General features: G+C 38.0%; 2 protein-coding genes across 37 annotated transcripts in view; both read left to right on the top strand.

The window, feature by feature from the left end:
• Positions 1 to 18,398, top strand: part of LOC130267390 (protocadherin gamma-C5-like) — a 571,493-nt gene that overhangs the window by 374,802 nt on the left and 178,293 nt on the right. The window contains exon 1 of one of the 36 annotated variants that reach the window (XM_056517101.1): positions 1,881 to 4,408. The exons of 34 other annotated variants lie outside the window; for them this stretch is intronic. In XM_056517101.1, the coding sequence (XP_056373076.1) occupies positions 1,967 to 4,408 (2,442 nt within the window). In that variant the 5' untranslated portion in view covers positions 1,881 to 1,966. Of the gene's footprint in view, positions 1 to 1,880; positions 4,409 to 7,568; positions 10,154 to 18,398 lie in introns of those variants that run through there. One more of the 36 variants, XM_056517099.1, reaches the window with a different exon arrangement.
• On the top strand, positions 14,751 to 17,679 carry LOC130267395 (protocadherin gamma-C5-like). Its single transcript, XM_056517144.1, has one exon. The coding sequence runs from the start codon at positions 14,908 to 14,910 to the stop codon at positions 17,359 to 17,361; it is 2,454 nt and encodes an 817-aa protein (XP_056373119.1). The 5' UTR covers positions 14,751 to 14,907; the 3' UTR covers positions 17,362 to 17,679.

Genomic DNA, 18,398 nt, shown 5'->3' with positions numbered 1-18,398 from the left:
AAAAAAAAATTGCTTATGTGAAAGAAATTTATCAACAGGCTGAAACCAGTTGATAAATAAGTCGCACATAAACAAAAAAATTGTAAGAAAAAAATTACTAAAAAAAGGAATACATAAGCAAACATTGATAAATGTCCCCCTATATGTTCTCCTCATGCTGCCGCCACCTCCACACTGTGTCATTTAGCCACTATATGGTCTCCTCAGGCTGCCAACACTTCCACGCTGTGTCATTCAGCCACTATATGGTCTCCTCATGCTGCCAACACCTCCACGCTGTGCCATTCAGCCACTATATGGTCTTCTCAGGCTGTCAACACTTCCACGCTGTGTCATTCAGCCACCATATGGTCTCCTCATACCATACAAAAAGAACCCCTACTATAGAAATATCTTAGGTAATTCTATTGATAAAGAGCACATAATGGCATAAAGAACTGCTTATAAGGAATCAGATGTATCAAGTTTCCATGGGGCAACATAGAAAATCTTTTGATTTAAATTTTATTTTGATTTGAAATTATTGCTTTTGATTTTGCTTACCAAAGACTTATTTTTTTGTGGATGATTTTTGTTACTTATGGCTATACTTATTACTTATTGTGCTACAAAGTAGCAGCTGCATACCTACTGGATATTTCAGTACCTAATATGTGTTAATGAGAAAAAAAGGAAGCGATGGTGGTAGTAATAATTCTTAAAGGGTATTTATCATTAGAAAAGGATCTACTGTTTAAGTTTTTATGTAAATTTTTTTTTTTTTTCCTAATCACTTTTCTAGTCAAATATTGCAGTTTTCACTGTTGCAGCCAAGTCTATTACAAGGCTGACACTTCCTCTTTATGGAAATCACTTCTCAGTAATCATCTTATTTCAGTGTTTCCCAACCAGGATGCCTCCAGCTGTGTCAGAACTACAACTCCCAGCATACCTGAACAGCCTTTGGCAGTTTGGGCATGCTGGGAGTTGTAGTTTTGCAACAGCTGAAGGCATCCTGGTCGGGAAACATTGTCTCATTGTATTGATAGGCAGAATTACAATGGCTTATTACAGAATACACTGTTTATCATATATGAAGGGCACAGCTCACACTGTATTGCAAACAGTGTGTCTCCAGATTAGAAACATTATATTAGTCAGAATCTGGTGTAAAGTGATTTTGAAAAAAGTCGTAACACATCCCCTTTAACATCATATTATATACTTATTATAAGATGTTTTTAATCAAATATATTGACTGTTTATTAGACTGGTGACATGATAGCTAAGAAATCATGTGACTGAGATGGTTGTTATATTATTGAGAACAATTGATTTAAAATTGTTTTTCAATTCTTTACAATTTAAAAGTACGTTAAGGCATTTTAAAGTGTTTATTGATCCATTGACAATACTTTATAGAGTTCAATCTATCTATATTTCGTAATGTTTTGTATATTTATACTGTATTTGTTTTTGTTTTTTGTAAGTGCATACAAACAATGAATTGAGTTCATATAATTTCTTCTCTAATATAATTTGAAGAGACATAGAAACATTATCAGCAGAAAAGACCGCATGGCTCATACAGATTGTAGTTATATGATTTTCTTTTCATTTTAAGAATTTTGGAACACAATGTTAGAATGCAGGTCTAATCATCTAATATTACTATTCTCATTTTTTTACTTTTTTGCAACATTCTCACTATTGTCCAGTAGAGGGTAGACTTGTCCTTTATTTCAGTAATACTATAGAATGTGCTCATGTCAGCTGTGCGCTCTCCTCCCCCTGGCTCAGTGATTCACCCTCCCATCGTTTCTCTCACACAAAGAAGAGCTGCTGCTCCGATGAGAGTCCTGTGGATGTTATTTCTCCTTGGATTTACAGATTTTTCCTGGGGTAGAACTGTGAATGCATGACCCTCATGTATATTGGATTACACTGGATCTACATGACATCAAATATCAAGACAATCACCTAAGATATGGACATCAGAGGCTTTTGTCAGTGCTGGAAATGGCAAGTAGTCTGCTCCTTTCTCCTTTGTAGCTGGGGCTGGGTCTCTGGGCAGCTGCGTTATTCTATTGTTGAGGAGTCTGAGCCGGGGACATTGGTAGGAAATGTAGCTCAGGATCTGGGGATAAAACGTGCAGAGATCTCTCAGCGCAGGATACATCTGAGATCTGAGAAATACCAAAAATATTTCAGTGTAAATCAGGGGAATGGAGGGTTGGTTGTGAAGGAGAGGATTGATAGGGAGAGCCTGTGTGGATCTAGTCCCCGCTGTTTACTGCAGTTAGAGGTTGTGGCTGAGAATCCTGTGGAGCTTTTTACTCTAGAAATAGAGATTCTGGATATTAATGATAATTCCCCCACATTCTCATCTCAAAATCATGTCATAGAGATCACAGAATTATTTGCAAGTCCTGGCGCTCCGTATGAATTAGAGATTGCTGAGGATTTAGATGTTGGTGTGAATGGTGTCAGTCAGTATACATTGAATACAAATCCTTATTTCTCATTGTCTGTAACAAAACTAAAGGATGGAACGCTCATCCCTCAGCTGATACTAGAAAAGGTTTTAGATAGAGAAATAAAGGAAGAACATAACCTGATTCTCACAGCTATAGATGGAGGAGAACCAGCCAGATCAGGGACCTGCAGAATAACAATAGTTGTATTAGATATTAATGATAATCCTCCAGTCTTCAATCAGTCAGTATATAAGATCAGTATTAGGGAGAATCTGCCTTTGAAAACTGTGATATTAACACTGAACGCAACAGATCAGGATGACGGAGCAAATGGGGAAATTCAGTTTTCATTTGATGGCCGCACATCTAAGTCTACTAAAGGAATATTTTCCTTAAATGAACAAAATGGGGAAATTTATATTAATGGATTGGTAGATTTTGAAGAGCAAAGCTTTTATGAATTATCTATTAAAGCAGAAGACAAAGGATTTCCTAAATTACAGGGAAATTGCATGGTTCATGTGGAAATACAAGATGTGAACGACAATGCCCCCATAATTACATATACATCAGTAGATAATGATATACCAGAAAATGCACCGTTTGGGGATATTATAGGATTTATTAATGTAAAAGATGAGGATTCTGGGAAACATGGAGAAATAAAACTGGAGTTGTCACCAAATGTGCCTTTTAAAATTACTCAGATGAAAAATCGCTATGCATTGGTCACAGATGGCAATCTGGATAGAGAGGAAACCCCCCAATACACTATAGAGGTGACAGCCTCAGATTTAGGGTCTCCTCCTCTATACAGTAAAACAAGCATCACCCTCAGGGTGTCAGATATCAATGATAATGCTCCAGTGTTCACACAGTCTACTTATAATACTTTCATTAAGGAGAACAGTGACCCGGGGACTCTTCTATGTACAGTATCTGCTACTGACCTAGATGAGGGGGTTAATTCTGATCTGGTTTACTCCATAGTAGAGAGTCAGATTGACGGCTCCTCTGTATCCTCCTTTGTTTACATTCATTCTAATGATGGGAATATATATGCTCAGCGTTCCTTTGACTATGAGCAGATCCAGGTTTTACAGATCACTATAAAGGTAGAAGACTCAGGATCTCCACAGTTATCTTCCACTGTTCCTGTCTTTATCTTCATTCTGGATACAAATGACCATCCCCCCACTCTGCTGTATCCAGAACACTCTGAGGACCTCATTGTCCAAGAGAGGATCCCAAAGTCTACAAGTGCTGGATATTTGGTGACCAAACTGTCGGCAGTGGATCTGGACTCTGGTCACAATGCCTGGTTGGTCTTTACTCTCATTGACCCCATCAATTATTCATCATTTCAAGTGTCTAAACACACAGGAGAGGTGAGAACTGTACGAGGATTACAGGAAACCGAGAACATGGAGCAACAACTTGTCATCTCTATCAGTGATCAGGGGAATCCTCCATTATCCACCACAGTGACTGTACTTGTCAGTATAGCAGATGAGGTTGTGGTGGAAAGACCAAAATCTGGTGATTTCCTGACAAATTCCAAACCCCCTTCAGATATGACTCTGTATTTAATCATTTCCCTGGTGGCCATCAGCTTAGTGTCACTTGTTACCTTCATGATACTATTGGTGAGATGTCTGAGGAAGGACAGCTATGACTACAGCAGTAGTTGTTGTCTTCCTGGAGGATCCCAATCCAAAGCCTACACAGATCAGTATCAGCCAGCTCTGTACCTGAACACAGACGGGACCTTAAAATACATGGAGGTCAGGATGGTTCCTCCAGGATCCCAGGGGCAGAGTTACCAAACTCATTTACCCCCAGCCCCAGAGCCACAAGATTTCAGTATTGTGCAGCCTATAAATTATCCTCAGTTAAAGGATATATATCAAGAAGCCTCATCTGAGGGGGATTCACTGAATATTCCAAACAATGTAAGTCCTTTTATCTTAGTAGTATATCATGCTGTTTTATTCAGGTACCAAATCTATTATAAAAGTGAAAATATATTATTTTATACTTCTGAAACCAAGTTTGAGTTGTTGTTATAATAAAAAAAATTTTGATGGAAATGATTAGCCTCTTAACCAATTCCTGCTCAAAAATAGATAATATTGACTAATCAAAGTATCTGAAGCAGAATATTATTTAAGGGAGATATTTTGCAATAACAATTTATAGTCTAAATTTTGTAAGATAATTTTTTATATGAATCTTGAGAACGGTCTTCACAACTATTGTATCAATGTTCTGCAGATTTCATATATATATATATATATATATATATATATATTTATTTATTTATTTGCTGTTTACTGTTGTTTTTTCTATTATACAAAGTAATGACCTGCATGAAGACTCTTTGCTGTTGAGTTGTTGTAGTTAAACCTGTGATATATTAAGGTTTCTCTTCTTATGACTGTTGACAGATTTTATTTTATCCCAAATCACCGGATATATATTAGCATTTTTATACTTGTGGTAGTTTAATTGTCCCAAATATTTGGATAGTTTTTTGCAATAAATACATTAGGTCTGTTTTTAATTACTATGAAAATTTTTGAAATATTTTTTCCTTTTTTTGTTATTTTATTGAGGATAAACTACAATAATCAGTACATTTTACGGATATCCTTAAAGTGTACCTGTCATCAACAAAAACATTTTTAAATAATGTAGATAATACCATTATATGAATATTTGTAATATACATTATGTATATTTCTGTCTCTGCAGCTATTGCCTGTGAGAAGTCCAAAAACAGGAAGTGAGGGTGGACAAGCAGGGCTCTGTGCAGTGAGGCTCTGTGACATGCTACGGGCTCAAACCTGAGGATGATTGACATGCAGGAGCCTGCACAGAGGCTTGCTTGTCCTCACTTCCTGTATTTGGAATCCTCACAGGCAATAGCTGCAGGGACAGCATTTTTTCACCCATCAATATACACATTTTTTTTAGCCAATGTATATTACAAATATACATATTACTGTATTATCTACATTATAAATAAAGTTGTGGTTGACAACAGGTACACTTTAAGATTTTTGTGCCTTCGGCGATATGGCTCCAGCCTATAAATTATTATTATTATTATTTTCAGATGAATTACTTCCCAGTGGCCCATGGTCATCTTATATGGGTTTCCCTCTGATTCAAAGTATCTTTTCTTCTTTTATTTCATGGATTGTTTTTTCCTTGTCTAATGTTGCACTGGTCTCAAAAAACATCTTTGAGTGTTTTCTTTTTCTTGTTTTTGTATTGCTTTTTTGGATTTCTAATTTTTATCAATGCTTTAGAGGGGCTGTACCATGAAGGCTGTTAGCCGGCAAAATGCAAATATATATGGGTTGATCTGGTTCATAAAACTTATTTTGATATATTATGTTAGGGGAATCTTAGTTCATAGAAAGAAATGACCTGTATAGGATGTTTTGGCTGCAGTGGAGAGGAATTACAAAAATAATCAATCCTGCCCTATCCTGCATTACACATACAATTTACTGATCTGAATAGCAATGTGTAATATTTCATTTTCCCGGTTGAGGCACTGCAGGGAAATTAAACACTTACTACAGGCTATTTGCTGGTTGTACCAACAGGGAGACTTTGTAATCAGCTTAATGCTTATGGACCCTTCTAACAAGTCAGAATATTCTAAAGTGGACAGCCAATTAAAGGCAAATGCTATTATGAATCTGACAGTCACTTGCCTCTGTTGCTTTAGTGTAAATGGAATACAGTGTTGTACCTTTTGTGCGGGAGTATAAGTGGAAATAATTACATTGGCAAATAATTATTTGTTTGCCCACCAAGATGGTATCCCAGAAAGATATATGAGAGAATAATGAAAAACTTGTGTAGTGCGTGCCACTTTGTGTGTGAAAAAATATGTGTAGTGTGCACCACATTTTTCTATGTGGCATACGTCAGTTTGAAATCTGATGCTAAACCAAGCCTCTGTTTACACCACCTCCACTGTGGTATAAACGGTGCAAGTTTTATGGGCACAAATTTGGCCCACACACTTTGAATATCTAGCATCAAGTGTAGCGCAAACAGTGTCAAAAACAGGCACACGATTTTAAAAATTCTGATACAATCAGGCGCAGTCTACACATAAAATATGCATATTTACTTTTGACTGTTTCCCCATTAGTATCTTAACACAATTCAAAATACTAAAATTCAAATGTTATTTGTGATGATTTGGAGTAACTTACTAATAGAAGCAATACAAGCATGCATAGTAAAATAAATTAATGATTTATTTGCACTTCTATATTTCTTAAATCTCTTCTTTTTAGTCAACATGGACTGTTTTGCAGTTTATTTTTCAATAACCCGATGAATAGACGCAATGAAGACCTATTTATTTCCCAATCTAGAAGTAATCACTTACTCACTAAATTGCTTCTAACCAGAAAATTTTTATGATTTATGATATTTTCTAACATGATCATCATCTTAATTATCTTAATCTGATTAGATTACTTTTGAATAGCAGCTAATCCTTTCTAAATATCTTGGTATTGTATATAATAAATATTGATGGAAAAGGTAGTTATGTGCTACAGTTTTAAATGTTCTTAATTAGCCAAATTATATTATACCATACCTTCACTGAAACAGTTTCACATAACCCATACTAATATAAAAACAAATCTGCTATTATACCACTTTGATATTCCTTTACTATAATCATATATTGAAGTTTTATTATTCATATTCTTATATACAGCTGTGATTTTTCAGTAAATATTGAAATAATAATAATAGATACTGGGGAATAATAATGTTATTCTCAATATGCTAACAGTATCTCTATATTTATATTTTTTATTTATGATTTAATTACAGATGAACATGCATCAATGTTTGAATATATTACTATTATCCAAGGGTATTCCGTTAATATTTTTATTTTCCTATTCTGTCCTACTTATGTGCTTCATTCTCACTATTGTCCAGTAGAGGGTAGACTTGTCCTTTATTTCAGTAATACTATAGAATGTGCTCATGTCAGCTGTGCGCTCTCCTCCCCCTGGCTCAGTGATTCACCCTCCCATCGTTTCTCTCACACAAAGAAGAACTGCTGCTCCGATGAGAACCCTGTGGATGTTATTTCTCCTTGGATTTACTGATTTTTCCTGGGGTAGAACTGTGAATACATGACCCTCATGTATATTGGATTACACTGGATCTACATGACATCAAATATCAAGACAATCACCTAAGATATGGACATCAGAGGCTTTTGTCAGTGCTGGAAATGGCAAGTAGTCTGCTCCTTTCTCCTTTGTAGCTGGGGCTGGGTCTCTGGGCAGCTGCGTTATTCTATTGTTGAGGAGTCTGAGCCGGGGACATTGGTAGGAAATGTAGCTCAGGATCTGGGGATAAAACGTGCAGAGATCTCTCAGCGCAGGATACATCTGAGATCTGAGAAATACCAAAGATATTTCAGTGTAAATCAGGGGAATGGAGGGTTGGTTGTGAAGGAGAGGATTGATAGGGAGAGCCTGTGTGGATCTAGTCCCCGCTGTTTACTGCAGTTAGAGGTTGTGGCTGAGAATCCTGTGGAGCTTTTCAGATTGGAGATAGAGATTCTGGATATTAATGATAATTCTCCTATATTTTCTTCTAATGATCATATTATAGAGATCACAGAATTAGTAACAAGTCCTGGTGGTCGATTTGCATTAGAGATTGCTGAGGATTTAGATGTTGGTGTGAATGGTGTCAGTCAGTATACATTGAATACAAATCCTTATTTCTCATTGTCTGTGAAGAATCGTAAGGATGGAACGCTCATCCCTCAGCTGATACTAGAGAAGGTTTTAGATAGAGAAGAAAAAGCAGAACATAACCTGATTCTCACAGCTATAGATGGAGGAGAACCAGCCAGATCAGGGACCTGCAGAATAACAATAGTTGTATTAGATATTAATGATAATCCTCCAGTCTTCAATCATTCAGTATATAAGATCAGTATTAGGGAGAATCTGCCATTGAAAACTGTGATATTAACACTGAACGCAACAGATCAGGATGACGGAGCAAATGGGGAAATTCAATATTCCTTTGATGGTCACACATCTAAATCTACTAGAGAAATATTTTCTCTAAATGAGCAAAGTGGGGAAATTTATATTAAAGGATTAGTGGATTTTGAAGATTCAAATTTTTATGAATTATCTATTAAGGCTTCAGACAAAGGATCTCCAAAATTAGAGGGAAACTGCATAGTCCATGTAGAAGTAGAAGATGTTAATGATAATTCCCCAGAAATGGCAATTTCAACAGTAGCTAAGGTGATCCCGGAAAATGCACCAATAGGAACAGTTGTTGGATTTATTAATGTAAAAGATGAGGATTCTGGAAAGAATGGAGAAATACAACTAAATATATCACCAAATGTGCCTTTTAAAATCCAATCCAATCAAAATCATTATGCATTGGTCACAGATGGGAATCTGGATAGAGAGGAAACCCCCCAATACACTATAGAGCTGACAGCCTCAGATTTAGGGTCTCCTCCTCTGTACAGTAAAACAAGCGTCACCCTCAGGGTGTCAGATATCAATGATAATGCTCCAGTGTTCACACAATCTACTTATAATGCTTTCATTAAGGAGAACAGTGACCCGGGGACTCTTCTATGTACAGTATCTGCTACTGACCTAGATGAGGGGGTTAATTCTGACCTGGTTTACTCCATAGTAGAGAGTCAGATTGATGGCTCCGCTTTATCCTCCTTTGTTTACATTCATTCTAATGATGGGAATATATACGCTCAGCGTTCCTTTGACTATGAGCAGATCCAGGTTTTACAGATCACCATAAAGGTAGAAGACTCAGGATCTCCGCAGTTATCTTCCACTGTTCCTGTCTTTATCTTCATTCTGGATACAAATGACCATCCCCCCACTCTGCTGTATCCAGAACACTCTGAAGACCTCATTGTCCAAGAAAGGATCCCAAAGTCCACAAGTGCTGGATATTTGGTGACCAAACTGTCGGCAGTGGATCTAGACTCTGGTCACAATGCCTGGTTGGTCTTTACTCTCATTGACCCCATCAATTATTCATCATTTCAAGTGTCTAAACACACAGGAGAGGTGAGAACTGTACGAGGATTACAGGAAACCGAGAACATGGAGCAACAACTTGTCATCTCTATCAGTGATCAGGGGAATCCTCCATTATCCACCACAGTGACTGTACTTGTCAGTATAGCAGATGAGGTTGTAGTGGAGAGACCGAAATCTGGTGACTTCCTGACAAATTCCAAACCCCCATCAGATATGACTCTGTATTTAATCATTTCCCTGGTGGCCATCAGCTTAGTGTCACTTGTTACCTTCATGATACTATTGGTGAGATGTCTGAGGAAGGACAGCTATGACTACAGCAGTAGTTGTTGTCTTCTTGGTGGATCCCAATCCAAAGCCTACACAGATCAGTATCAGCCAGCTCTGTACCTGAACACAGACGGGACCTTAAAATACATGGAGGTCAGGATGGTTCCTCCAGGATCCCAGGGGCAGAGTTACCAAACTCATTTACCCCCAGCCCCCGAGCCACAAGATTTCAGTATTGTGCAGCCTATAAATTATCCTCAGTTACAGGATATATATCAAGAAGCCTCATCTGAGGGGGATTCACTGAATCATCCAAACAATGTAAGTCCTTATAATATAGTATCATAACATTTTACTAGTTTACTTTAAAGATTTGATGTGCTTTAACATATTGCTTTTACTTCAAGTTTGACTTATTGTTATATTTTTCTGTGATTGATTAAAAGGATTATTTAGGGGACACATACAATTTTAGTTGGATTCTGTTTTAGGGAATCTAGTCGGCTAGGTGTTACATAAGAGCAGAACAGCATGCATGGCATTGGCCTTTGTTGTAGGTTTTGTTTGAGGTCCAGAATCTATATGCTTCCCCTTTGCCAGTTAGACAGTATCTAATAGTAATAGAAAGGATAATATACACATGATATTTTTCAGTTATATTTTTGTCTAAAGTACTGTATGTCAATTTTTTTGCTATGTGAATCTCGAATCTTTGCTATTGAGCTGTTGCTGTTAAACCTGATTATGTTTATTCCTCTTTCTAAAAAATATACTAGATTTATTTTTAAATATATATTTTTGATTAAACATTTTGTATTATTACAAAAAAAAAATAAACTTAACAGATGGACAAAACAGACATATTTATCCCTCCTACCCCCACATGCACACTGGGATACAACCAAAGGGGCATGGATTAATATGTGGCCTACTAAACCAAAATAGCTCTAGAATTCTGAATCAAGATTCTAGCGCAGTTTAAGCCAACTATGAGCCCATTTCCAAAGCATCTTAAAAATTCTACTTGGAAATTAGAGAGCAACAACCTCCCATTGTTTTTAAAAAGGTTATCCAGGAATAGAAAAACAGGGCTAATTTATTCCAAAAAAGAACACTACACTTTTCCTTAGGGTTGTGTGTGATATTTCAACTTGACTTCGTTTGAGTCAATAAAACTGACCTGCAATAACACACACAACCTATGGACAAGAGTGGCACTGTTTTTGAAAGAAAACAGTTCTGCCTTTCTAATATTCTGCATAGGACATAATATAATCTTCCTCGGAAATTAAAGTTTAGACCTCAACTACCAGAGACATAATGAGAAAAAAAATCCATAAAATAACATTGTTTGATTTTTAAAGAATTTATTTGCAAATCATGGTGGAAAATAAGTATTTGGTCAATAACAACAGTTCATCTTAATACTTTCTTATATACCCTTTTTAGGCAATGTCAAATGTTTTCTGTAAGTCTTCACAAGGTTTTCACACACTGTTGCTGGTATTTTTGCCCATTCCTCAATGCAGATCTCCTCTAGAGCAGTGATGTTGTGGGGCTGTCGCTGGGCAACACGGTCTTTCAACTCCCTCCAAAGGTTTTCTATGAGGTAGAGATCTGTGGACTGGCTAGGCCACTACAGGACCTTGAAATGCTTCTTACAAAGCCACTCCTTCGTTGCCCGGGCAATGTGTTTGGGATCATTTTCATGCTGAAAGACCCAGCCATGTTTCATCTTCAATGCCCTTGCTCATGGAAGGAGGTTTTCACTCAAAATCTCAAGATACGTGGCCCCATCCATTCCTTCCTTTACACGGATCAGTCGTCCTGGTCCCTTTGCTAAAAAACAGCCCCAAAGCATGATGTTTCCACCCCCCATGCTTCACAGTAGGTATGGTGTTCTTTGGATGCAACTCAGCATTCTTTCTCCCCCCAAACACAACGAGTTGAGTTTTTACCAAAAAGTTCTACTTTGGTTTATTATATAACCTTCTCCCAATCCTCCTCTGAATCATCCAAATGCTCTCTAGCAAATTTCAGATGGGCCCGGACATGTACTGGCTTAAGCAGGGGGACATGTCTGGCACTGCATGGTTTGAGTCCTCGGTGGCGTAGTGTGTTACTGATGGCAGCCTTTGTTACTTTGGTTCCAGCTCTCTGCAGGTCCTTCACTAGGTCCCCCCGTATGGTTCTGGGATTTTTGCTCACCGTTCCTGTGATCATTTTGACATCACGGGGTGATGTCTTGCATGGAGCCCCAGATCGAGGGAGGTTTTTAGTGGCCTTGTATGTCTTCTATTTTCTAATAATTGCTCCCACAGTTGATTTTTTTACACCAAGCTGCTTGAAAATTGCAGATTGAGTCTTCCTAGCCTGGTGCAGGTCTACAATTGTTTCAGGTGTCCTTTGACAGCGTTTTGGTCTTGGCCATAGTGGAGTTTGGAGTGTGACTGTTTGAGGTTGTGGACAGGTGTCTTTTATACTGATAAGTTCAAACATGTTCTATTAATACAGGTAATGAGTGGAGGACAGAGGAGACTCTTAAAGAAGTTACAGGTCTGCGAGAGTCAGAAATCTTGCTTGTTTGTAGGTGACCAAATACTTATTTCACTGAGGAATTAACCAATTAATTCATTAGAAATCCTACAATGTGATTTTCTGTATTCTGTACCCCCATTCTGTCTCTCATAGTTGAGGTAACCCTATGATGAAAATTACAGGCCTCTCAAATTTTTTGTAAGTGGGAGAACTTGCACAATTGGTGGCTGACTAAATAATTTCCCCCCCACTGTATTTAGTAAATCTGGGGCACACTTTCTCTTGGGGTAAATTCCCTCCTTTATTCTAATGACATAATTCCTTCTAGAGACTAACTCATGCACTATTGAGCTACTGAATTTATTTTTAGGGTAACTAATATTTGATATAATAGTGGATTTTTAAAAATGTCATTGAGTATTGGGATTCAGTGATAAAATAAAAGTCCTGCTTCTATGGCACTGTATGCTTGCTTTATAAGAAATATATAATAATTAATATATTTTTGATTGCAGAACCTTAAAGGGAACCAATCATCAGATTTTACCCTATATAACGCTTGGCAAAGCGTTATATAGGGTAAAATCTTTATTTTCACCATTCCCGGGGGATGCTCCTGCCCCAGGGATGGTGAAGATATGAAGTTATAAACTAGTCACCGCTGCCGCCGTAAGTAGTCACCTGGGCGGGGAGCTCTTCTCACCTACTCCCGTTCTTCTGCAGGCAGCGACGCCCCCTCCGCTTGATTGATCGGCCGCGTCATTGCTCTGCTCCATCTGTTCAGTGAGCGGAACAATGACGCAGCCCATCAATCAAGCGGAGGGGGCATCGCTCCCGGCCGAAGAACGGGAGTAGATGAGAAGAGCTCCCCACACAGGTGACTACTTATGGCGGCGGTGGTGACTAGTTTATAACTTCATATCTTCACCATCCCTGGGGGCAGGAGCGTCCCCCGGGGAGGGTGAGGACAACAATTTTACCCTATATAACGCTTTGCCAAGCATTATATAGGGTAAAATCTGATGATTGGTTCCCTTTAAGGTTTATTGTAGAACTCTACACTAGGTAACAGAACCTTTGCAGCATGATTTTGGTATGCATTAAGATACTATATAATAATTTGGATTAAAAAGATTCTGCACAGATTGTAAAAAAACTAAAGCACAAATACAAAATAATTCCACAAAAACCTTTATCTTTGTGTGTTGCCCATTCACAGACAGGAAAAAAGTACAGATAATAAATGGGCGAACACAATTTGTAGTTTTCTCTCCTGTTTCCATGCCAAGAAGACATTGAATAAAATAATTACTTTATTTATATAGCATTATCAAATTCCACAGTGCTTTACAGAATTTGTCATCACTCACATTGGTCCCTGTCCCCAATGGGACTCACAATCTAAATTTCAACATTAATTTACAAACAGGTTTTGGAGTACTATGTGTAATGTTAAAACACTGGCCCATCTAAGTGGTGATTATAGGGATAAGAAACAAATTTTAACAAGAAGAACAGATCCTAACAAATTATCAACTTAATCAAATTATTGATTTTGTATTTTTTTACATTTTGTTTCAATTTGTGGATGGTTTTCATTGTTGCATAATATGTATTTTTTCTTCTATGTTTACCAAATAACTAACCTCTACCTCACTGATTTATTTTGCCATAGCAGCTACTCTATCCAAAAATTTCTTAGTACCTAAAATGAATTGCCGGAAAAGAAAAAGTGGCTAATATTGATCATAAAAGTTTAGTGTTCAGGCTGTGTTAATCTATTTATACTGTTTGGCTATATTAACAGTCTGATCTGATCATTGCTAATATAAAAACAGATTTTGTATATAAATAGGAATTGTGTTCTTGAGAATGACCAGTTGGATTTTCCTTTACTAATGATAAGGTACTACTGTATCTGGACCAGAGGGGCTGTACACCAAAAAGGCAATACTGAATATAATATATATATATATATATATATATATATATATATATATATAGTTCAATAGACATTATATATATTAAAAAGAATGGGAAAAAACACAGCAAGACTGTGTCTCAGTTTTAAATAAAAATGTTCTTAAACTATAAAAACTTTTTTTTTTTTTTAAAGTAAACTGTGTGTGTGCCTGTCTAAAAGATTACTCTTTATTTATAGTTTTATTACAGCTATAGCTTGTAGGTTAACCCTTGTGAGTGCTCAACTATATTGGTTATATTCAGTGTTATTTTTTATTTATTTCCTGCATTCTCACTATTGTCCAGTAGAGGGAAGACTTGTCCTTTATTTCAGTAATACTATAGAATGTGCTCATGTCAGCTGTGCGCTCTCCTCCCCCTGGCTCAGTGATTCACCCTCCCATCGTTTCTCTCACACAAAGAAGAGCTGCTGCTCCGATGAGAGCCCTGTGGATGTTATTTCTCCTTGGATTTACTGATTTTTCCTGGGGTAGAACTGTGAATACATGACCCTCATGTATATTGGATTACACTGGATCTACATGACATCAAATATCAAGACAATCACCTAAGATATGGACATCAGAGGCTTTTGTCAGTGCTGGAAATGGCAAGTAGTCTGCTCCTTTCTCCTTTGTAGCTGGGGCTGGGTCTCTGGGCAGCTGCGTTATTCTATTGTTGAGGAGTCTGAGCCGGGGACATTGGTAGGAAATGTAGCTCAGGATCTGGGGATAAAACGTGCAGAGATCTCTCAGCGCAGGATACATCTGAGATCTGAGAAATACCAAAAATATTTCAGTGTAAATCAGGGGAATGGAGGGTTGGTTGTGAAGGAGAGGATTGATAGGGAGAGCCTGTGTGGATCTAGTCCCCGCTGTTTACTGCAGTTAGAGGTTGTGGCTGAGAATCCTGTGGAGCTTTTTACTCTAGAAATAGAGATTCTGGATATTAATGATAATTCTCCTATATTTTCTTCTAATAATCATATTATAGAGATCACAGAATTAGTAACAAGTCCTGGTGCTCGTTTTGTATTAGAAATTGCTGAGGATTTAGATGTTGGTGTGAATGGTGTCAGTCAGTATACATTGAATACAAATCCTTATTTCTCATTGTCTGTGAAGAATCATAAGGATGGAACGCTCATCCCTCAGCTGATACTAGAGAAGGTTTTAGATAGAGAAGAAAAAGCAGAACATAACCTGATTCTCACAGCTATAGATGGAGGAGAACCAGCAAGATCAGGGACCTGCAGAATAACAATAGTTGTATTAGATATTAATGATAATCCTCCAGTCTTCAATCAGTCAGTATATAAGATCAGTATTAGGGAGAATCTGCCATTGAATACTGTGATATTAACACTGAACGCAACAGATCAGGATGATGGAGCAAATGGGGAAATTCAATATTCATTTGATGGTCACACATTTAAATCTGCTAAAAAATTGTTTGCTTTAAATGAGCAAAATGGGGAAATTTCTGTTAACGGATTGGTGGATTTTGAAGAGTCAAATTTTTATGAATTATCAATTACGGCCTCAGACAAAGGATCTCCCAAATTAGAGGGGAACTGTATAGTTCATGTGGAAGTGGAAGATGTTAATGATAATTCACCAGAAATTACAATTTCAACAGTAGCTAATGAGATCCCGGAAAATGCACCAATAGGAACAGTTGTTGGATTTATTAATGTAAAAGATGAGGATTCTGGAAAGAATGGAGAAATACAACTAAATATATCACCAAATGTGCCTTTTAAAATAAGAGTTAATCAGAATCGCTATGCATTGGTCACAGATGGGAATCTGGATAGAGAGGAAACCCCCCAATACACTATAGAGCTGACAGCCTCAGATTTAGGGTCTCCTCCTCTATACAGTAAAACAAGCGTCACCCTCAGGGTGTCAGATATCAATGATAATGCTCCATTGTTCACACAGTCTACTTATAATGCTTTCATTAAGGAGAACAGTGACCCGGGGACTCTTCTATGTACAGTATCTGCTACTGACCTAGATGAAGGGGTTAATTCTGATCTGGTTTACTCCATAGTAGAGAGTCAGATTGACGGCTCCTCTGTATCCTCCTTTGTTTACATTCATTCTAATGATGGGAATATATACGCTCAGCGTTCCTTTGACTATGAGCAGATCCAGGTTTTACAGATCACCATAAAGGTAGAAGACTCAGGATCTCCACAATTATCTTCCACTGTTCCTGTCTTTATCTTCATTCTGGATACAAATGACCATCCCCCCACTCTGCTGTATCCAGAACATTCTGAAGACCTAATGGTCCAAGAGAGGATCCCAAAGTCTACAAGTGCTGGATATTTGGTGACCAAACTGTCGGCAGTGGATCTGGATTCTGGTCACAATGCCTGGTTGGTCTTTACTCTCATTGACCCCATCAATTATTCATCATTTCAAGTGTCTAAACACACAGGAGAGGTGAGAACTGTACGAGGATTACAGGAAACCGAGAACATGGAGCAACAACTTGTCATCTCTATCAGTGATCAGGGGAATCCTCCATTATCCACCACAGTGACTGTACTTGTCAGTATAGCAGATGAGGTTGTAGTGGAAAGACCGAAATCTGGTGACTTCCTGACAAATTCCAAACCCCCATCAGATATGACTCTGTATTTAATCATTTCCCTGGTGGCCATCAGCTTAGTGTCACTTGTTACCTTCATGATACTATTGGTGAGATGTCTGAGGAAGGACAGCTATGACTACAGCAGTAGTTGTTGTCTTCTTGGTGGATCCCAATCCAAAGCCTACACAGATCAGTATCAGCCAGCTCTGTACCTGAACACAGACGGGACCTTAAAATACATGGAGGTCAGGATGGTTCCTCCAGGATCCCAGGGGCAGAGTTACCAAACTCATTTACCCCCAGCCCCAGAGACACAAGATTTCAGTATTGTGCAGCCTATAAATTATCCTCAGTTAAAGGATATATATCAAGAAGCCTCATCTGAGGGGGATTCACTGAATGATCCAAACAATGTAAGTCCCTAAATTATAGTATATCATGTTGATTAGTTCAGGTGTGAAATCTGAAATGGAATAAAATGTGGGAACTATTTATAATTGTGTGTTTGCTCTGTGGTATATTTCTATGTACAATCTTTTTATTAATAGGAAATGTTTAGGTTTTGGCTGGTGCATGCATTTTGATAGTTGGAGGTTACTTGGGGTTACTTTGATAGGTTGTATTACTGAAGGATGCTCAGTCTGATCACTGCTACATACAAACGCAGCTGTACTAAAATGGTGCATGGTCGTTGTATTAGACATTGTTATAGATTTCCATCAGTATTACGTTGTTTGAGCTTTGTCTTTTGTCAAACCATATCTATGAGTAAAGTTTAACCCCTTAAGGACCAAGGACGTACCGGTACGTCCTTGGTCCTGCTCTTCTGATATAACGCGGGGTTATACAGTAACCCCGCGTCATTTCATGGCGGGCCCGGCGTCATAGTGAAGCCGGGACCCGCCTCTAATAGCGCGCAGCACCGATCGCGGCGCCGCGCGCTATTAACCCTTTAGCCGCGCGCTCAAAGCTGAGCCACGTGGCTAAAAGTGAAAGTTCCCGGCTAGCTCAGTCGGGCTGTTCGGGATAGCCGCGGCTAATCGCGGCATCCCGAACAGCTGACAGGACAGCGGGAGGGCCCCTTCCTGCCTCCTCGCTGTCCGATCGCCGAATGACTGCTCAGTGCCTGAGATCCAGGCATGAGCAGTCATCCGGCAGAATCGTTGATCACTGGTTTCTTATGAGAAACCAGTGATCAACATAGAAGATCAGTGTGTGCAGTGTTATAGGTCCCTATGGGAGCTATAACACTTCAAAAAAAAAGTGAAAAAAAAAAGTGAATAAAGATCATTTAACTCCTCCCCTATTAAAAGTTTGAATCACCCCCCTTTTCCAATAAAAAAAAAAACACAGTGTAAATAAAAATAAAAATAAACATATGTGGTATCACCGCGTGCGGAAATGTCCGAATTATAAAAATATATCATTAATTAAACAGCTCGGTCAATGGCGTGCGCGCAAA

Source organism: Hyla sarda, chromosome 4 (genome assembly GCF_029499605.1).
Source record: "Hyla sarda isolate aHylSar1 chromosome 4, aHylSar1.hap1, whole genome shotgun sequence".
In the NCBI taxonomy this organism is placed as follows: Eukaryota; Metazoa; Chordata; class Amphibia; order Anura; family Hylidae; genus Hyla; species Hyla sarda.
This window is presented reverse-complemented; position numbering and strand designations above follow the sequence as displayed.